This window comes from Platichthys flesus, chromosome 2 (genome assembly GCF_949316205.1).
Source record: "Platichthys flesus chromosome 2, fPlaFle2.1, whole genome shotgun sequence".
NCBI lineage: Eukaryota > Metazoa > Chordata > Actinopteri > Pleuronectiformes > Pleuronectidae > Platichthys > Platichthys flesus.
Window position 1 is genome coordinate 2,887,817 of NC_084946.1, and position 22,996 is coordinate 2,910,812.

The following is a 22,996-nucleotide window of genomic DNA, read 5'->3' on the forward strand; positions in this document are numbered from 1 at the left end:
ATACCAATAAATAAATCAAACTTAGAGGTAGAGGTGAATGGAGTTGTGGTGCTCAGGGAGGTGATGGAACATTTTGTTGTAAAAAATCTCAATATCACTGTTTTGAGTTTATTCATCCTTTTAACTTACTAGTGCTCGTGAAGGTTTCGCATGAAGCGGAGTAATCCCAGTATGTTTTCTTGGTATGGTTTATTTAGCCATCCATCCACCCTCTGCAGCAAGTCGGGTGAAAACTACAGTGGTAAACAATTAATATTCAAAGTTATAAAAGGTGACAAAGGGACTTTGTTAGAACAAAGTGGTGGGATTTCAAAAGATGAATTTCAAGTTGCAATCACCTTAGTTTTCCACTGATTATAGAAGACACCCTCAGAACATTCATCCAGTATTGAAATCAACTCCTGGTTAACTTTTTGTCGGCTTGCCACCTCCTTCTTGTTTCCAACCTCCCTCAAGTATCTAACTTTCCTGAGAAAAAAAGAGAAGCTTGCAAATTTAGACTGCATGCTTTACAAAATGTGATGTGCCTGCATGTGATGAACAGCCATGACACTTATGACACTACAAACATTAAATGATGTATCCCAATGAATATCCTTGAGTGTGTGTGCTGTGACAGTGCTGTCATGTCAAATAAAACAATTTTCTAATACTCTCATTTAGCCTATGGACAAAAATGCCGATCAAAATACATTCACATAATTTTCTGAGATAGTGTGTTTCCAATTTCCTTGTTATTAGAAAATATTGACATACTAATATCTTAAACTTAGAGGGTGGCCATGGTAAATATTTTACCTGCTTGGAATCACCATTTTAACATTAAACTGGAAGAGCCACAGTGTCTGAAAACAGCTACTGTATGTAAACCTTTACGTCAACACTGTGCTAGCTCCAATACATACATCTGCAGCATCTGAATAATCTGAGATAACTGGCTATGAAAAAAGAGATTTTACTCTGTGCTGTTCCAGAAGAAGGGATGACTCAAGCACTCTTCCACTCCGGGTCTGTTCTGTGGTTCTTTATCGATCATCCTCTCGATGAGATCCTTTGCCACCACATCTTGAACGTGGTCCAACGTGTACTTCCCCTCTTGAATGTTTGAGATAAGCTTACTGCGTTCACCACCAAAAGGATGGTGTCCACCGGAGAGGATGAAATAAATCAGCATTCCTGCCACCTGAAAAGTCAGCAAAGCAGTTTAATCAACAAAATATTTGGTTTCACTTAATCATAAAGAGAATACATGAAACACAAATACTAACCTGTATATCTGTGCTTGATTTGTATCGTATATCACCATCTTCTTTTAAAGTCTCGGTGGCCATCCAGCCTACTGTTCCTGCACTGCGTGTGTGATAAGTAATTTGGTCTTTTTGCAAAAGCCTGCTCATGCCAAAACCAGCTAATCTTGCCCTTCCGTTCACATCTGTGAGATAAATGGAGTAGATTGATGCAGTGAAAATAAGTCAGTTGTACCACATGAATCCAAATATTTAGTACATTTTTTTTTGTTATGCTGCGTAAGCAAGTTCAGGATGTTTTTAACAAGTGATGGATGGTGACATAGAAGGTCGCAAAGAAGATGTCCACTTGGAAATACAAGATCCAATTAGCTTTTGACCATGAGGGCCGACGCCGCTGTCTCTAAATAATATCACACATTTTACGGGATTGAATTCATACATTATGTTCTACCCTGATGCTCTACCCCGATGCCATTCATCACCTGAATGCTTCAGACATTTTCTTGTTGTCTGACCTAACATGTCTGACCCGAATATCTCCTGTCTGTATGTGAAAGGCAAAGTCTGTAGAGTGTCAGGACTCAGTTGTCCTGACATTTTCCAGAGTTCATGTTTGAAAACAGCTTCAGTTTATTACATTGCTCTATATATTCGTCTCCTTTACTTACTGATCAAAACATTTTGTGGTGTGAGATCTCGGTGGAGAATTTGTGGCTCTTGACAATGAAGTGTCCTTAAACTGTGAAGGACGTCAGAGACAAGAGCCTCTGGACGCAGATTATCATCATTGCTTCTGAAATATTCTTCCAGGGTGTATTCACAAAGTTGAAGACAAAGATATCCAAAGTGCTCATCTTCTGCAAAGTCAACACATTTCACAACACAGCTATCGTACAGTTTTGGATGTTGCAGAAGTAATTTCTCATTCTTCAGCACTTGATAGTTGGTTTTAGACATTCTCTTAATTGCAATTTCAGAGCCATCACTTCCTCTCAGCCCCAAGAAGACTTCAGTACATTCGCTCCCTTTCGCTATACGAAAGTCAACATCATTGATGTAAGCAATGCTCCCAATTCTGGTGACTTTACTTTCATCAGTATTTAAGCAGTGCACAAGCCTCTCTAATTTTTCCCTCCACCTTTTGCTAATTGGTTGCCAGTTGTGGGTTCCCGATGCTTCAGCTGGAACTGCTGGATTAGTGGAAGCACTGCAAACTTCATAATTTGGGTCTTTGGTCTTTTCTGGCTTCTTCTTTTTCCTTGCCCATTCATACGTCCCGTTTAGTTTGCTCAAATGATCTTTCAGTCGTCTGAGCATTTCTTTCAGCTTGTCATTCATTGTCATATCTGCAGATGCCAGTATGTCCTCTGGCACTGACGTTATCCCTGCTGATGTAAAGATGCCAACAGCATGTTCGATAGACAGCAAGTTTCCAACTATGCCATACGTGTAGACTCGGACGTCAGAGGAGTATTGATCCCTGACAAAAGGAGCAACTGTCCTGCACAATTTCTCAATAAAACTGGGCTGCCAGCCATTTGTGACTTGTGTTTTCTGTGTTATCACATATAGTGTTGACTGAACAGCTTCTAACAGCTTAATAGCAGGTCTCTCTTTGTAGCCAAGTCTTTCCAATAATTGTGTGATGATAACCAGCGCTTGCTCAACTGGTATCTGCTCCATTGTGCAAAAGACTGCATGTACACTCCTTATAGAATAATGTTTATATTCCTGATAAATTTTTGGAAGGCGACTCACTGCCCCTGTAATGAAGGAGTTCAAATTTCCAGTTTCTTTCAGCCATTTGATGCTTTTTCTGCGGTAGATGTCTTCATCATTCCCAGTAACATTAAAGAGAATTTCAATCATGGTCAGATGAGTCTGAGGATCAACCCTTAGCATACGACTGTCAAAAGTTGTAAACACTTCTTCTGGTTTTTGTCCGTGTAGCACAGCAATTTTCAGTTCCACAAAATCCCTTAATTTGGAGCAAAGTTCATCTCCACTGAAAGCCAACCTAAAAATTGTCTGAGCTATTTTATGATTGAAAGAATGATCTTCAGGTTTAGTCGAATGTATCAAGTTTACCAGTGCACCAGCAGAGAGGAGCTCTTTCATGACATCGTCCCTGTCAAAAATGCCGGCTATTTGCAGAGGTGTGATTGGCTGTGGAAAAGGCCCGTTTGGATCAGCGCCTGCATCAAGTAACATCCTTGCAAAAATTGCTGGTGCGTTGTACAGTCCAACATAATGCAAAGGTGTCAAGATCTTTTGGGACAGGGCATTTGGCGTGCCCTTCTCCTTTAGAAGGTAAATGCCAATATCACTCTTTTGATATACAACAGCAGCAATTAGTGGGGTTATAAAATCACCCAACTCAGTGCAGGGGAACAGTCCATCGATGTCATTTTCCCTCAGTAATTTTTTGAGACTCTTGATGTCATCTTGAATTACACTCTGTATTACAGGATGTGTTGACGTTGGAGGGATTTTCAGTAGAATCTCTGGTAGAATATTAATTTGTCTGCTTCCGATTACCTGTGGGCAGACAAACATCATCATTATTAAACCATGTGATGCCTTTGTAAATTCATGATGATGAATTTATACAAGAAGGCTCAATATGTAATTTACAAGAAGGCTCAATATTTAGATTACTATATTTATGAATTTATACAAGAAGGCTCCTTTGATGACATAGCATCTCTATATCATCAAAGGAGCCTTCTTGTATCAATTAGCATGTTAAAGCCTTCAAAAAGCCAATTCATTTGCATGAAAAACAAAAACAAAATCCATACAATTTCAATTGGGCCTCACTGTCTCCCACTCTATTCGGTGTTTGGGCCCTAATAAAGCTCAATTTGAGAATCGTCATCAGAATCATCTGTACTGTCAGTGTCCAGGTAGGGAGGGATGGGGAACAAGACAGGAACGTGTCTTGTCAAATTTGCATGTGCTGGATGGTTCTGAGAGGACACTGTAGGAAAAGAGGATTTTGTTAGATCATCAGACACTTTTATAGGAGCTTGGCGAAACAATAATCAAGGAGATCATGAGTAACACGCATAGTGAGCCTATGAGGAAACACTAACCTGGATGTCGAAATGGATGCCATGACATTTCCATGTCAGGCAGATTCCTTCTGTGTTGTGGTAGAATGCTTATGTGGTTAATCATACAAAACTCTCGGTGCCTCTCAACCTCTGGAAGTATCAGTGTGTGTGCTTTCAGCTGAAGGCGTCAGCAGGTCAAATGGAATAGGTACTTGTTTGCAGTGGCTGGCGTGGATCCATATGGATCTTTCAGCAACTTTCACTGTTGTGTGGGTTGTTAGCAGTACCTGGTAGGGCCCTTCCCACCTGTGTGAGCGCCAGTTCTTTCTTCGGAACACTGCATGAAAAGAAGAGAAGAATTTTCTGGAGAATTTTCGGTTAACGGTTTTTCACAAGAATCATCATGCAGCACAGAAAACCTCCGTGAATTGATGCAGGGTTCCAGTTTCTTGCAGTTTTACAAGCCTGAGAATGTTTGGAGGTGAACCCCTTGCTCCTAGGCCTAGGGGAGGCTTTCACACGTAAATTACAATGCTGTGATCCTAAAAAATGCAAATCAGGATAGTGTCCCTCAGTGGTGCAGAGGTAACACCTTTTCTAAAAGGTACTAATTAAGGTTCCAACTAAAGTATCTGGCGTAAGTGCACCAGGCTTAATATAAATAAAAAATCTTAATTTGTAGCTTATAGGATTTTCCGTTATATAAGTAAGTGTGCTTTAATGAAGGTCAATTCTATGACAAAAAATTGAAAAAGTGCAATTTATTTCAATATTTGCCTGTCAAGCTCATCCAAGATAAAATGTTGGAATGGACAGAGTGGCACCACTGTACAGTTTTCTGAGAGAAGTCTTTCCGCCTAAACCAAAACCCTGTGCAATAAAGCATATCAGTTGTGTCCTCACATATCAAATTCCCAAATATTTTTTTCCTCCCAAAATACTGGCAAATTCAGCACCATATTCACATGTCCATTGCCAACTAAGCTGTTGACTCTGCTGAAATTCCCTCATAATTTGAACTTCAATTGTCTTATTGTTGTTATTAAACTTTCACAGTATTCCATTAAAACACTTTTATCCAAAGCGACTTACAATAAGTGCATTAAATACAATAAAGCTGTGACTCAACATATACCATGTTTTTTCCCTGTACAATATGTTCAACATATAACATCAAGATTCACATGAATGAATGTATAATCTCCATTAACTGCAGTGCTTTTGGTAAAGGCTTACTAATAATAATCTACCAGCCAATCACAAGTCACTTTTCGTTTCAAAGGTCTGTGGTTTCATTTTATTGGTGAGTCTCACCAATGGCTTCGCTCCGATTCATATGCTAATTAGATCGCACATTTGCTCTGCGACTCCCCGGCTGCTCCCCCTGCCCCCGCAGTAGCAGGGGTATGTTTCAGCCCGTTACTGCCCGTTATTGTTGCTGGCAAACGCAGAACTCGCGTCCTGTAAACGTGCACTAACTGCCAGGAATTAGGCGAATTCCCAGAGGTTTCCTTTGGCGGAAATTCTGCTTTTTTTCTAGTGGAAGTCTTTGACCACCACAAAGTCGCTTGGCTGGAGGTTATGAAGAGGTTCAGTAGCTGCATGAGGAAGGGAGGATGCCACCTGTTTCCTGATGTCTGAAAGAGAAGAAGTTAGGTTAGCACAATATGACAACATGTCTTGATCACACAAGTCTGTGGATGGAAGCGGAAAAGAAGGAGGAGCCAAACCTATGTGGGGAGGAGTTGCAAAAATAATCTCATAAGGTGAAAGTTTAGACCTGGTTCATTTTCTCATCCTCATGTACATCAGCACCAGAGACAGGACTTTTGTCCATGCGAGACCTGTGTCTTCACAGCACTTTGCAAGTTTAACTGGATGATATGCACGGTGTGTTCGCACATCCATACCCAGATGAGAACCGAGTTGTTTGACAGCTTTGTTTACGAAGTGTCTGCCGTTTTCACTAGAAATTCTGCTAGGAATTCCCCATCGTGGAATAATGTCTCTTAACAATGCTTTGGTGACCACACTTGCAATTTGTTTTGAGGCAGGAAAGGCTTCAACCTATTTTGACCACATGTCGACCATCACTAAACAGTGAGATCTACCTTCTGATAGATATAGCTCCATGAAGTCCATCATCAGATGTTCAAATGGTCGAGTAGGTGGTGGGTGTGCTGCCTGGCTGGTTACAGCCACTGGCCTGCCAACATTGTGTGTGGCGCAGATTACGCATGCCTGACTATTTTTGAGCATAGGTGGAGAAACAATTCTTAAACCAATGTTCTGTGATCATAGACAACATCCCATAACATCCGTAGCACGTTTATGTGCAGTACATTTGCATACAGCAACAGTCATGAGTTACACCAAACTCATATCTGGAGTCAGTGTAGACTGTGAGTGTTTTAACAGTAGCCAAATTGCATGTTTCCGTGAGTGCGATTAGCTCTGCTGCCTGTGCTGAGAGGTGATCATAACTCGAGACGAGGACTTCGCTATCTGAACAAACAGAAAAAGTTAGTACAAGAGACAGGGTCACGTGAAGCAGAACTATCGACATAAAGACAACCAGCGAGCAGCAGAGAGATGTGAGGTCTTCTGCTCTGTAAGAATGAGAGACACAGCATGAGGAACAAGGAGTGTCAAGTCAGAGTAACCTATTATGACTCGTGAGGCGAGGACAGGTTTTTCACAGGCGCCCACTGCAGGCAAACAACGTGGAAGGCCAGCTGCCGCCTGATCAAGTTTGGCGGAGAAGTAGGCGACAGAGCGATATTTTTCACCATGAGATTGAAGGAGGACAGAAGTCATGCAGCGGGTTTTGTCATCCAAAGCCTGAACAAAAGGTTTGTCAGGGTTAGGAAGAGCAAGAGTGGGAGATTGCGGCAGCGTCTTCTTCAGTGTGACAAATGCCTCGTCTGCCTCTGGAGTCCAAACAACACGTTTGTGAGGAGTGAGCAATTTTCCATGGTACAGAGCTCCTAAAGGGGCTTCAAGAAGAGCAAAGTCAGGGATGAACACTCTACAGAAAGAGCATTTGCTGATGATTGACAAAAGTTAATTCTTCTTCAAGGGTTTAGTCATGTTAACAATAGCCTCTACTCTCTTATCAGACAGGGATTTGCCATCTTTTGTGACGACATGACCCAGAAACAAGACAGTTTGTTGAACAAACTGTAGTTTGCTGAGGCTGACTTATGGCCCTCACGAGCCAGATGTATCAACAAAGCGATCGTATTTGTTTCACATTGTTCCTGTGTGGGACTGGTAATTAGTAGATCATCAACATACTGCAAGAGAGCTGAACCAGGAGTGAGGATGAGTGGTTCAAGACTGTTCCTGAGAGCCTGATTTTATAATGATGGAGACTCACAGTAGCCTTGACATAGGCGTGAGAATGTGTATGCCTTGTTTTCAAACAAGTACTGGCTATCCTTGGACAGGAACACTAAAAGAAAGTGTTGGATAAGTCTACAATCGAAAACCACACTGCATTAGGCGAAATTTGGGAAAGCAGGGTGTATGGGTTGGGAACAATAGGCGATAGAGAAATTACGGCATCATTCACAGCCTTCAGATCCTGCACAAACCGCCACTCTGTAGGTTGACCTTGGTCTCTGATCTTCTCAACTGGGAACAGTGGAGTGCGAACCGGTGATCAGGGCAGGGGACAATTACACTAACTACCAAAAAGGATTCAAAAACAGGACGTATCCCCTCCACTGCTTCCTGTCTGAGTGGATATTGTTGTTTACATGGCCTATAATCAGATCATGGAGTGATTTTGACTGGATCGCAGTTTCTGATGAGATCAACATCATATTTGTACGGTGGCCCTGAGAGCTCAACGAACAGCAACTTAAGAAGCCACATGCAAGTTGACAAAACACAAGGAAAGTAAGAAAACATCTTCATCAATTTCACAACACAACACAACACATTACAGAAATGGGCTGCAAATAGACAAATGCGCTGCAAATAGACACATGCGCTGCAAATAGACAAACGCGCTGCAAATACACAAATGCGTTGCAAATAGACAAACGCGCTGCAAATAGAGGCGACAACACAACGGAAGTGTTTCCAGAGGACAGCTAAAAGGGATGGACACCGCTGCCTCAGGAGACGCAAAAACGTCCAATACATCATACAAATTCAGTTCCGCACAGGGTCAGCAACCCGCGGCTTTGGAGCCGAATGCGCTGTGTTGTGCATATGTTTCGCGATCGCTGAACTTAGCGAATAAGTTTTCATTTTATTAACGTGTACGTAACGATGAACGTGAGTGAACGTCACGTTCATTTTTTTTAAATCATCATCGTATCAGGCCCTCATGAAATACCAGGAGCAGGCGTGGGTGTGTGTGTGGGGGGGTATGTGTGTGTGTGCGTGTGTGTGTGTGTGTCTGTGTGTGGCCAGCGCACCGGGGCTCCGACCCCGCCCACTCGCTCAGAGAGAGCCACAGTGAGCTCTGAAGATGGTCCTATCTAGAGACATGCCGTCTTCTCCTGTTAAACTGGATAAACAGCGCTAACAAGCAAGCCCCTGTTTGTGAGGCCATGTATTGTCCATAGTGTGCAGGGGTTTGAAACCTTTACTATCAAAACAGTAATTTTGCCCCCTCTTCTGAGCGAGTGGGCGGGGTCGGTGCCCCGAAACCCGAGACCGGTCAGCCCACTACACACACACACACACACACACACACACACACACACACACACACACACACACACACACACACACACACACACACACACACACACACACACACACACACACACACACACACACACACACGCCCGCTCCTGGTATTTCATGAAGGCCTGATACGATGATGATTAAAAAAATTAACGTGATGTTCACTCACGTTCATCGTTACGTTCACGTTAATAATATGAAAACTGATTGTTAAGTTCAGCGATCGCGAAACATATGCACAACACTGTACTTTACAGCCACTGCAGAGGGGCTGAGGAGACGCATTCGGCTCCAGAGCCAAGGGTTGCTAACCCCTGTGCGGAACCGAATTTGTATGATGTAGTGGACGTTTTAGTGTCTCCTGTGGCACAGTGTCCATCCCTTTTAGCTGTCCTCTGGAAACACTTCCGTTGTGTTGTCGCCTCTATTTGCAGCGCGTGTGTGTATTTGCAGCGCGTTTGTCTATTTGCAGCGCGTTTCTGTAATGTGTTGTATTGTGTTGTGAAATTGATGAAGATGTTTTCTTACTTTGCTTGCGTTTTGTCAACTTACATGTGTTTTGTCAACTTGCATGTGTTTTCTTAAGTTGCTGTTCGTTGAGCTCTCAGGGCCACCGTATATTTGTCCTAAGCCCACAATGTTTCAGGCAGATCTGAAAGTAAAGGAGAAACATAAGAGCGGCTGGACAAAATTGCACAAGAATGAAGGGGATTTTCAGTCACAAAAAAAGGGGCGTGTGACTGGAGAACAGAGGGATGGAAACATTTTTAGATCAAATGCACTCAGACTGGGTGAATACATTACTCCCGGGGCTGGTTGTGGGTTGCCATCAACGAGAGCCTGGGATGATCTGACAAAGTCTTGCCACTGGTCATCATGGGACTTGGAGAGCGAAATGTGAGGGCTGGAATTCGAGACGCGAAACAGTGAGTGTTTCGCATGAGACGGCAGCTGCACTTCTGGAACCTGACCAAAAAATATTGGACACTTTCAGAGAATCATCGGGAAAAGGGCAAGAACAGAGAATACATAAATGAGATCTACTGTTTCTGTCTCGTGTGAAGTGCAGTGCAATGGGTTGTTGATCCTTTTTCTGCTGAGCTTTGGATTCTTTGTGTTGACGTTCAGCATGTTCAACATGACGTTTGACCTCTGTCAAGCAAGCATCCTCAAGCCCGGTGGCCTACGTCTTCCCTTAGTGGGGGGGAGCAGACCATTCAGGAAGGCCTGTTTAAGATATATTTAATAAACCCCTGGCTCGTTGCCAAGGTTGTCAGGTATGGGGATGCCGCTGTGTTGATTAAACAGGACGGTCAGACGTGTGAGGATATTTCCTACGGTTTGGCCTGGTTGTTGTTTGCACCCCAGCAAAATGTTTCAAACTGGACGGCAAATGCTATGCCAGAGTTCCTTGGATCTGGGAGGTGATTCAGTGCTTCGGTCCTGTCTGAGTCAGTCCTGGGGCGGTAGATGAGGGCTGGGCCGGTTGGTCCCATGACGTTTATCATAGGAGCGGTTATCACTTCTCCTTGGTGTTGATTTTGTAGAGTTCTGTTTGCAATGGGAGAGAAGGAAGCGAAGCCTAAAGATGAGGAACAGGTGAGGTTATTATTCAGTCTGAGATGGGCCTGATCGTTGATTGGTGGAGTCTGGTCTCTGCACATCATATGGAGAAGGGCTTTGACGTTTGGGAGGAGGGAGGCCGGCATTGAGGAGAGGACTGTCCCAGTGTTATGGGACTTCTTTTCAACTTTCTTATCAACTTTCTCAGTGTCCTTCTTGTCAACCTTAGCCATTGTTTAAATGTTTGTTTTTTGTCCCTTCACTCTGCCTCTTTTTCCCACATTTCCAGACACTTCTTATTGTCTTTATGTCTCTTCCACATTGTGACCTTGACTTTTTTCTTGCTTTTTAATTCTTCCTCTCTCTCGAGGAGTTTCTCTCTTAAAAGTTAAATTTTTTCGACACTGAATTACCTGTTATGAGGAAAAGAAAAGTCTTTGGACCATACTGAAAGAAATGTCACACTTTCCTGTCTGTGTCTTGCAACCAGAGTCCACAATGGACCCTCTGGGCTTTGAAGTACCTGATTTCCCTTGTTACCCATCCTTATCAATTAGATGTATGAAATTGTACTCATCCACAATTTCCACATCCTTATCAATTAAGTGTATGAAATCGTACTCATCCACAATTTCCCTTGAACACTCAATTTAAGACGTGGACGTCTCCATGAATCCGTTCTACGGCAAAGCAGGAAAAATGCCTTCAACTATGATGATTGCCACCAAATGGGTCAGATTAACATTAATAATTCACAATAATCCAGAGACAATGACTAAAACACCCGTTCCAAATAAAACCCTTTAAATGTATTCATTCTTATGTTTGATTTCATCTGGGTCCAGACAATCTTTCAAGGGATCCTGTTCGTGACGCCAAGTTTGTGATGGAAATTCAATCCTGAGAAGTGAAATAATGAATTTCCCAGACTGGAGTTGCCTTTCAGTCTTTTTAATAGTAAGCTCTGCAGAGTTTACACACCCAACACAGGTGCTCAAAATTTAACTGGCCCCAAGTTCACAAAAGCCAAAAACTTATAAAAAGGGGCGTTCCATAAAACAACATGAAAAAAAGACAAGCCAGAACTAGGTGCTTCATAAAACGTAATATGAAAAAAAGACATGAAATCATCATCTGTGTCTATCTGCTGTGTCCATCCACTGTAGCAATCTCCCTGTTTGTCAAGTTCACAGCAGTCAGACACCTGGTCAGTGAAATTTTCTGTTACATCACTCAACTTAAATTGCAGCCCAAAAATATTAATTTGGCCAGTTTCATTATCCATTCAGAGTCTGTCCAGGTTTGTTGTACTGGACTAGATACCGCTTGTTGGCACAGTAAAAGTGTTGAGATTCTTGAACTGCAAGGCCGACATGTTCTTCATAGTTTGCGAGTTCCACTTCTGGTCAGTTGGAGCCTAGTGCCTTTTTGGGTGTGAACATTTCCTTCAGGGGATACTCTAAATTCCATCCTTGCCTTATGGTGAATTTATAAACGCATCCAAAGAGATGAGGAAACAGTGATATCAGATCAACGCTGGCTGCATCATCGGGACTGCAAACAGAAAAATGGAATAATATTACGAAGAAAATCATGAATGTACAGTAGACCAGTAACTTCTAAACCTTTGGTTTGTGGCCTCTTAAAAGGTATATATGTCTATTAGCACTACCTTATCATCAGTTACATGATACCAACTGTTCACCTCTGCCAAGGAGCCTATGATTTTGCCCCTGGCCATTTGCTTTTTTGTTGGTTGTTTGTGTGTTTGTCAGCAGGATTTCCACAAAATCTACTGATCAGATTCCTTGAGACTTGGCGGAAGGATGGGACATGGGTTAATAGAGAGCCCATTCATTGTTGGTGCAGATCTAGATAAAGGGGTGGATCCATTAACGTTTCTCCCCTTTGTATAACATTGTGTTTTTTGGAAATTTTCACAATTCTCCCAGGGAATATGACACAAATCTGGCATATTGAGGGGATTGATGGGCCTGTACCCAAAATTATCTAGTAACTAAAATAAAAAGAGATAAGAGGATATTTTTATAAAATTATATTATAAAGATAATTATTTCTAGCAATAATTCATATAACAGTGGCAATGAACCGATATATGTGCAGACATATAGTCAACAACTACGTGCAATGTTAAGGTTAAACTTGGTTCAACTAATAACGATAGAGTAATAAAACAGTGGGGAAAAGTCATTGAATAAATGCACTCAATAAATAATTGTTTCTTTCAATCAAATTAAATCTATAACTAAAAATATCCTTGTTTGGATGATTGAGATAAATGGTAAATGGTTTTGTATTTATATAGCGCTTTTCTAGTCTTTGATGACCACTCAAAGCGCTTTTGAACACTTAAAAAAACACATTACAGTGTTACATTCACCCATTCACACACACATTCATACAGTGCATCTATTTACAGCACTTTGATATTCTAAGGGGGGCCATTCAGGGTTCAGCATCTTGCCCAAGGACACTTTGGCATGCAGATGGGTCAGACTGGGGATCGAACTGCCGACCTACAGGTTGGAGGACGACCACTCTACCCCTCAGCCACAGCCGCCCCAAAATGTCCCTAAAATGTTTCCAAATACTTATTTGTCAAAATCCCAATTTCATGAACATATTTGACTCATTTGTAAATTCACCTTAAAAGTGGAGGTGAATGGAGGTGTGGTGCTCAGGAAAGGGATGGAAAATGTTGTTGAGTTTATTCATTCTTTTAACTTACTAGTTCACCTGGAGGTTTCGCATGAAGCGGAGTAATCCCAGTATGTTTTCTGGGTATGGTTTCTTTATCCATCCATCCATCCTCTGCACCAAGTCAGGTGAAAACTACGGTGGCAAAAATGTATATTCGCAGTTATAAAAGGTGACAAAGGGACTTTCTTAGAAAAAAGTGGTGGGGTTTCAAAAGATGAATTTCAAGTTGCAATCACCTTAGTTTTCCACTGATTGTAGAAAACACCCTCAGAACATTCATCCAGCATTGAAATCAACTCCTGGTTAACTTTTTGTCGGCTTGCCACCTCCTTCTTGTTTCCAACCTCCTTCAAGTATCTTACTTTCCTGAGAAAAAAAGAGAAGCTTGCAAATTTAGACTGCATGCTTGTCAAAATGTAATGTGCCTGCATGTGATGAACAGCCATGACACTTATGACACTCCATACCTAAATGATGTATCCCAATGCATATCCTTGAGAGTGTGTGCTGTGACAGTGCTGTCATGTCAAATATTGCAATTTTCTGAGACTCTCATTAAGCCTATGGACAAAAATGTTGATCAAAATACATTCACATAATTTTCTGAGATAGTGTGTTTCCAATTTCCTTGTTATTAGAAAATATTGACATACTAATATCTTAAACTTAGAGGGTGGCCATGGTAAATATTTTACCTGCTTGGAATCACCATTTTAACATTAAACTGGAAGAGCCACAGTGTCTGAAAACAGCTACTGTATGTAAACCTTTACGTCAACACTGTGCTAGCTCCAATACATACATCTGCAGCATCTGAATAATCTGAGATAACTGGCTATGACAAAAGAGATTTTACTCTGTGCTGTTCCAGAAGAAGGGATGACTCAAGCACTCTTCCACTCTGGGTCTGTTCTGTGGTTCTTTATCGATCATCCTCTCGATGAGATCCTTTGCCACCACATCTTGAACGTGGTCCAATCTGTACTTCCCCTCTTGAATGTTTGAGATAAGCTTACTGCGTTCACCACCAAAAGGATGGTGTCCACCGGAGAGGATGAAATAAATCAGCATTCCTGCCACCTGAAAAGTAAGCAAAGCAGTTTAATCAACAAAATATTTGGTTTCACTTAATCATAAAGAGAATACATGCAACACAAATACTAACCTGTATATCTGTGCTTGATTTGTATCGTATATCACCATCTTCTTTTAAAGTCTCGGTGGCCATCCAGCCTACTGTTCCTGCACTGCGTGTGTGATAAGTAGTTTGGTCTTTTTGCAAAAGCCTGCTCATGCCAAAACCAGCTAATCTTGCCCTTCCGTTCACATCTGTGAGATAAATGGAGTAGATTGATGCAGTGAAAATAAGTCAGTTGTACCACATGAATCCAAATATTTAGTACATTTTGTTTTGTTATGCTGCGTAGCAAGTTCAGGATGTTTTTAACAAGTGATAGATGGTGACATAGAAATAGAAGGTACCGAAGAAGATGTCCACTTGGAAAGACAAGATCCAGTTAGCTTTTGACCATGAGGGCCGACACCGGTGTCTCTAAATAAAATCACACATTTTACGCAATTAAATTTATACATTATGTTCTACATCCTGAAGCTCTACCCTGATGCCATCCATCACCTGAATGCTTCAGACATTTTCTTGTTGTCTGACCTGAAATGTCTGACCCGAATATCTCCTGTCTGTATGTGAAAGACAATGTCTGTAGAGTGTCAGGACTCAGTTGTCCTGACATTTTCCAGAGTTCATGTTTGAAAACAGCTTCAGTTTATTACATTGTTCTATATATTTGTCTCCTTTACTTACTGATCAAAACATTTTGTGGTGTGAGATCTCGGTGGAGAATTTGTGGCTCTTGACAATGAAGTGTCCTTAAACTGTGAAGGACGTCAGAGACAAGAGCCTCTGGATGCAGATTGTCATCATTGCTTCTGATATATTCTTCCAGAGTGTATTCACAAAGGTGAAGACAAAGATACCCAAAGTGCTCATCTTCTGCAAAGTCAACACATTTCACAACACAGCTATCGTACAGTTTTGGATGTTGCAGAAGTAATTTCTCATTCTTCAGCACTTGATAGTTGGTTTTAGACATTCTCTTAATTGCAATTTCAGAGCCATCACTTCCTCTCAGCCCCAAGAAGACTTCCGTACAATCGCTCCCTTTCGCTATACGAAAGTCAACATCATTGATGTAAGCAATGCTCCCAATTCTGGTGACTTTACTTTCATCAGTATTTAAGCAGTGTACAAGCCTCTCTAATTTTTCCCTCCACCTTTTGCTTATTGGTTGCCAGTTGTTGGTTCCCAATGCTTCAGCTTGAACTGCTGGATTAGTGGAAGCACTGCAAACTTCATAATTTGGGTCTTTGGTCTTTTCTGGCTCCTTCTTTTTCCTTGCCCATTCACACTCCCCGTTTAGTTTGCTCAAATGATCTTTCAGTTGTTTGAGCACTTTTTTCAGCTTGTCATTCATTGTCATATCTGCACAAGCCAGTATGTCCTCTGGCACTGACGTTATCCCTGCTGATGTAAAGATGCTTACAGCATGTTCAACAGACTGCAAGTTTCCAACTATGCCATACGTGTAGACGTTGATGTCAGAGGAGTATTGATCCCTGACAAAAGGAGCAACTGTCCTGCACAACTTCTCAATAAAACTGGGCTGCCAGGCATTTGTGACTTGTGTTTTCTGTGTTATCACATATAGTGTTGACTGAACAGCTTCTAACAGCTTAACAGCAGGTCTCTCTTTGTAGCCAAGTCTTTCCAATAGTTGTGGGATGATAACAAGCGCCTGCTCAACTGGTATCTGCTCCATTGTGCAAAAGACTGCATGTAAAGTCTTTATCGAACAATGTACATGTTCCTGACGAATTTTTGGAAGGCGACTCACTGCCCCGGTAATGAAGGTGTTAAAATTTTCAGTTTTTGACAGCCATTTGATGCTTTCTCTGCGGTATTTGTCTCCATCATTCCCAGTAACAGTAAAGAGAATTTCAATCATGGTCAGATGAGTTTGAGAATTAACCCTTAGCATACGACTGTCAAAAGTTGTAAACACTTCATCTGGTTTTTGTCCGTGTAGCACAGCAATTTTCAGTTCCACAAAATCCCTTAATTTGGAGCAAAGTTCATCTCCACTGGAAGCCAACCTAAAAATTGTCTGAGCTATTTTATGATTGAAAGAATGATCTTCAGGTTTAGTCGAATGTATCAAGTTTACCAATGCACCAGCAGAGAGGAGCTCTTTCATGACATTGTCCCTGTCAAAAATGCCGGCTATTTGCAGAGGTGTGATTGGCTGTGGAAATGGTCCGTTTGGATCAGCGCCTGCATCAAGTAACATCCTTGCAAAAATTGCTGGTGCGTTGTACAGTCCAACATAATGCAAAGGTGTCAAGATCTTTTGGGACAGGGCATTTGGTCTGCCATTCTCCTTTAGAAGATAAATGCCAATATCACTCTTTTGATATACAACAGCAGCAATTAGTGGGGTTATAAAATCACCCAACTCAGTGCAGGGGAACAGTCCATCGATTTCATTTTCCCTCAGTAATATTTTGAGACTCTTGAGGTCATTTTGAATTACACTCTGTATTACAGGATGTGTTGACGTTGGAGGGATTTTCAGTTTAATCTCTGGTAGACCATCCATTTCACTGCTTCAGATTACCTGTTGGCAGAACAAATATCAATATTATTAATACATCTGTTGTCTTTGTAAATTCATGAGTTGAGCTGCCAATTTTCATGTGTATAATTTTCAATGCTTTTGAACACTTAAATCAAGCTTCATTTCCCACCACTGTATTATCATGGATTACCTCCCCCAAGGAGGTCATGATTTGGTTGCTGGGTTAGTTGGTCTGCAGGATTATGCACAAACTACTTAGCATATTTCTTTAACATTGCAAGACAGAATTTATTCTGTCATTTTCTACAATTTCCCAGGATCTTGATGAAAAATCGAGTCTAGTCAGGGGACTGATATCTTGTGTGCAACTCGGTGCAGTTTGACTGAATTTAAGCCGACAGTTTGGTCTTGGCATAGGTACACGCTCTATTGAGAGCCATTTCAGTTAAAAAATGAGAACAATTATATCAGAAAGTGGCTTCGTGGATGCAAGCCGTTCCCTCAGTTTAACAAACCGTTCCCCCGGTTTAACAAACTGTGCCCTCAGTTTAACAAACCACTTGACACATGTAAGCATATGTAGTATGATTATGATGCTACACAAATTAATAGGTTATGTTTTTCATCTTTATATCCAGTCTATGTTTTTACCTGAAACCTAGGGGTGTGTGATATATATCGTCTATGATAATGTCTTTATTGTTTTATAATGATGTGCGAACTCATGTTATCGACAGAAGCCAACTAAATCCAAAATGGTGGGGTTCCTGTTGTGTGTTTAGTTAAAAAAACAAAACAAGGCTTACCTCCTTTTGGCAGTAGGTTGTGCTAACCCTATCACTATATACACACTAATACACTCTTTTCTCTCTTCAGATCATATAAATCTTTCACCTTTGATTCTAAGACATCAAAGGAATCTAACACCACAGACACTAGGACATTAAAGCAAAATTACAACAAATAATTTATTGCTTAAGGAATCCTCTGAAGTGTTATTTTATATAAAGGCTTTATAAAAAGGAAAACATTTGATCTTAAGTCAGGATTTCTTTGTAGATGTCATCAGGCCGGTACTCTTGTCTTACATGTATAGTTTGGACTCGATTGGACCAAATATGTCTGAGATACAGAACCTCATGTTTGATGGCGTGTAATCAAACTGTGAAACCGAAATTGAAGTTCGAGGTAGTTAAGATCTCCATCTTGTTGTGATGTCACTCAACTCAATTTGAAGTTGATCTAATTAAAGGTCTACGACACGTCCGTTAAAGTAAAAATGTGGAATACGGCCTAAATTTTCTGGTCATGATACACCCATTTACCGATTTTGGTGAAGATGGGTCGAGGGCAGACCTAGGGGCTGCGTTACAGGTGGCGCTGTTGAGCCATTTTGCCATGTCCATTTCGAAATACTCCAGACTACATACATTTTCACCACTTTCTATCTTTCTGCAATCTTTGGTAGTGATTTGAGCATGTTGAAGCCCTCAAAAAGCCCCTTCTTTTGCCTGAAAAATTATATTAAGAAAAATCCTTACTGTTTCAATAGGGCCTCCCACTGTCGGTGCTCAGGCCCTAACTATGACACTCCTAACTACTCTGATGAAACAATGATATACAGTTGCCCACTACCAAACATGCCCTCTGTTTGGTTCTTTCTTCAGATCCAGAATCCACGTTGTTTATAGTCCAAATTCACAAATCCCAATTTGTCTCATGGGGACGAGATGCAACATCTTCTTACTCAGCAAGAGTAAGGTAAAAGTTACAACTTCCTTCTCATAACACTATGACTATGACTGTACAATTATGACTTTATACTGGTATATTATGACTTTATCCTTGAAATTACAGAATTTATTTTTCTTAATACTCAAGCAGTCCATATAAGAATCAGCTTCATCAAATGGATGTCACTTTGATATGATGATAATTTCATTATGATAATTTCCCCCCCACGAGTTATATTTACACATTATCTTGAATCCTTGTTTTTGTCACAAGTACTTTCACACAGATGATGAATATTGTGTGGATATTTTTTCTTGGCTCACACACGACATTAACAAATTAGTGCACTATAGTAATTCAGGCTATTGAACAACTTTATCCAGGCAGATGGCAGACACAAAACATGTCTGGAACCAGGGCAGTGGTAGAGCTTCTGTATCTTGTGAAACTCTAAATGTCTTTCTGAACCACCTAGTCGAGGGCAGTATCTTTATCACAAGATAATGTTGAATCCCTTAGTCTCTCTGAATCTGGTAGCAAATTTATTTATTGTTGAACAAGTGTTTCGATCATGTTTTTATTTCACATCTCTCCTGCTATGAATATTTTAATGCAAAGTATTTGCAGATGAGTGTTTCACATCTTCTTGTCATTCACTTGTCACCCTGCTGGTGTGTAAAGGCCTTTACAGATGATAATGTGATGGAAGATTGTCTGTATGAAGTATCCAACCTGGAGTCTGGTTCATCTAGCTGGTTTTTGTAACTGTGCCCATTATCTTTCCCCAACCTTTACTAAAAAACACCATGATGAAAATTAATGTTGCCAATTATTTCTATACAGGGACTCTTCACAGGGTATCATGTTAGAGCTATTTATTAACAAAAGCGACAGTGTAAGATGTGAAGACTTTAGCTGCAGGATCTTTTCTGAGATTATTTCTATTGATTGCACTGTCAGCTCTGTGCATGTTCCTTGTTACTGTCTTGCTTCAGGGCCTTGGGTTTCCTGTGTAAATTACTACAAAAACGTGCCCTACAATAAATGTAAAGTTAACTTAACCTTGTCAGGGTTATGTCATGGATTTATCATTAGTGGTGCAATAATTCCCAGACAAAGTGTCTGACCTGGGGCTTTTAGGGTCTCTGGTTGTTGTTGCCATTGCCTAATTGCAAATGTATATTTTGCCTGGAGGAGCAATTAATTCTCCTTATGTAATTTACAAATTCTCAAATCGAGGCACTTCAATCTGAGTAAATCTATCTGGAATACATTGTATATAAATTATGAAATCCAGAAGGATAAAAGTGGAGGTTATAACTATTCATTGTGATTCAGTTTATATGTACTGAATATATTGGTGGACAGTTTTATTTACTGCAGAGGTTCCACATGATACCAAGACAATGGATTGGAACTGTGACATGTGGTCACCCCAGAGATAGTGTTCACGTATGTGTGATTCTATGAATGGAAATGTGCCAACATGAAGCAACATGAAGCAGCAGACCCTAAGGTCTCATGTAATGTGCTTCACTTAATTCTACTTACTAATTACAAATGCACTATGAACTGGTCAGATTTACTTTCTCACCTCTGTGTGGGCAGTCCTTAGCTCAGTGGGATATACACTGACAAACACAGAAAGCACAATTTGATCTACTGCCATACCAAGGTGTTGCTAGGCAGACACGTCTTTTATTGATCATTTTGGGAACATCCCCTTCTTAACATCGGTTGGTGAATCCATTACCTTCCCCTCTTTGGCCTTTGATCGGATACATTTGCAAAGTCCAGGTAAATTTCCACTGTTGGAGAAAATTATTCTCTTCCAAATTTCCTCCTCAGTGTTGGCTTCATCCATTTCAAATCTGTACCTGAAAACACTGCTGACTTTCAAAGCTGGAATAAGACTAATAAATCTGCTCTTTCTTCTATGAGACCCAAGTCATCGTGTTTCACCGGTCAAGTGTTCATGCCAGTGTCTTTATTCAAATCTTCATCCTCTCGCTCCTCCCGAAAGTGTTGGTTTACTTATCTGGAGCTTCGTATCTCTGGTCCTGATTGTAACTTCAAAGATACTCTACTGTGTAATTCTAACAGGATACAAAAATATGCACACTGTCAGACACCACAATGTTCAAAAGAGCTGCTTCACCATTATCTGCCGTTTGTATTATTGTTTTCCAACAGCAACAAACTCTTCTGTGTCCTTTGTAGATAGTATAAACAGCACACTGAACAATGTGTTGTTTTGGAATGGATACTACACTTTTCTCATGTAGACACATCCATACTTCTTTGGGTATGTCAGTGACTTCGTATGGCATCAGTGCTGCAGAAAAGCTCTAGTATTGAAGTCAGTCGATAACACAATCACACCAAATGCTGACTGGTGACAATCCAGCTTTATTGCAATAACTTTAAAGTTTCTGAAACTGTTTATCAAATAATACTCTATTCAAAATCATATAAGCTTCAGCCTCATAGACAAAACAGCTAGCTCTAAATATCTGTTTCTCTCTCTCTCCTTGTGTTGCAGAAACCTGTTAGACATGGACACCTTCTCGAAGTCAGACCCGGGTAACTGCTGCCGCCGTCACATTCCTTCTTTTTCATCCATTCATCAAATTCAACATTCACGTCTGTGAGAGTCACCTCCCCGATACCTTTCATTCCACACAAAACTCCACTCTGACTGAACGTGTTTCATGCATGTGTAATTAAATCAGGGCTTATGCAGCTTATCAGTGCGTGTCAAGCACCAGTGAGTTTAACACAGCGAGTGTCTCTCAGAGTGTTAATGGAATCAGTACTGCAGACAGAGAATGAAAAGCTGTAAAAGACTTTCAATCAAGTTTGTTCCTAATTAGGGCTAATTCTCACTGTAGCCTGATTGATCACTTAATGATTGGACACACTCACACAGACATGCAGATTTTGTGTGAAATACAGTAACCTTTAGCAGCAGCCGTATGCCGTGATTCACTCTTGGCTGGGGGAGGGGTGTGTGATTCAGATTTCAGCTTAACTGGTGAGAAAGGGAGAGGCGGAGCTCTCCATCTCGCCCTGCTGTAATAATTACAATAGTTCTTAGGGCAATCAGAATTGACTCTGGTTATCATTTTATTATCATCATCATCATCCCTATCATCCTTGCATGCATTACAAGTGGGTGACTTAATATCTTAATGTGCATTTATGTTTGCTATGTCTTTGGAGCACACCAATCTGTTTAATATATGTAACATTTATTTTAATTGAAATACTTTGCATAATATATTTGTCCTTACTATTAGTTTCTTAAAACCTGGCTGCTCCTCACTAACCGATGAATCATGTAGAATTTCAATCAGATAGTTTGTTATTTGATATTCAGTTTGATGAGGGTGATGATAAAAATTGAAAACTAAATAATAATGCAGAGGATTCAAATGAACTAAATGCTGTTTTTATTCGAAATGTGTTAGACAATGTGTTGTAGCTTGGAGTAGTAAAACAACATCTGCTGCTTGTGTTCACTTTGATCTTATCAGACATTTGAGCCTATTCTCTCAAGATAAACCCAGACAGTAATAAGGAAACAACACATTTTCTAGTCTAGCCCCTACACCAGATGAGAACACCTGTAACCATGGCAGCAGAACACAACAGATGTGTCAACGGCATATTTACTAGACAAAAATCCATGACAAAACTTATACTTCAATAGTGACCGACAGAAAACTGATGCAGATGCAGCACTACCATGGTCAACAGCAATGCTCTTATGATTTCTTACTATAAACCAAGCTTCTTTGTTTTACGTCACATCTGTCAAGCCTTCATATTTCTGACAGCTGAGACACGTTGTGTTAATGTGAACCTATTACTCTCATAGCCTCATGATCAATTCTAACAAGTGTGTCTGAGTGGTACAAGCTGAACAATCTAAAACCAGTCCATAAATCTCCATCTGTGTCATGGATTTAAAGTTAGAGAAATATTTCCTGATCTTATTAACAATCAGTAATAATCATAAAGCTCCAAAAACTTCAGGTAAACGTTATGATTCAGTTAAATGTCACTTCACATGCAAGAAGGTAAATGTCAAAGGGGATAAGCTGTTTTGAACATTTATCTCAATGATCACATCTTGGAGTTGTAAAGATTCAAACCAAGTGACAGGCAGGCACTATCTGTGAGGAGCAAGGACACATTATATTGTGCTGGTAAAAAATAATCAGGATAACAGTTTAACTAAATGGAAATATAGATTGTAAATTTGGAAAGAATAAGCTTCTGGATTTACATATTGTTAGGAAGAGACACGCAC

At 40.6% G+C, this 22,996-nt stretch overlaps 1 protein-coding gene across 2 annotated transcripts in view; it reads left to right on the forward strand.

Annotated features, from left to right (window-relative positions):
• The window catches only part of LOC133959432 (copine-9-like), a 193,495-nt gene that overhangs the window by 15,438 nt on the left and 155,061 nt on the right, over positions 1–22,996 (forward strand). For both annotated transcript variants that reach the window (XM_062394596.1, XM_062394595.1), the window contains exon 2: positions 21,224–21,264. In XM_062394596.1, coding sequence (XP_062250580.1) covers positions 21,224–21,264 — 41 coding nt within the window. The remainder of the gene's footprint in view (positions 1–21,223; positions 21,265–22,996) is intronic.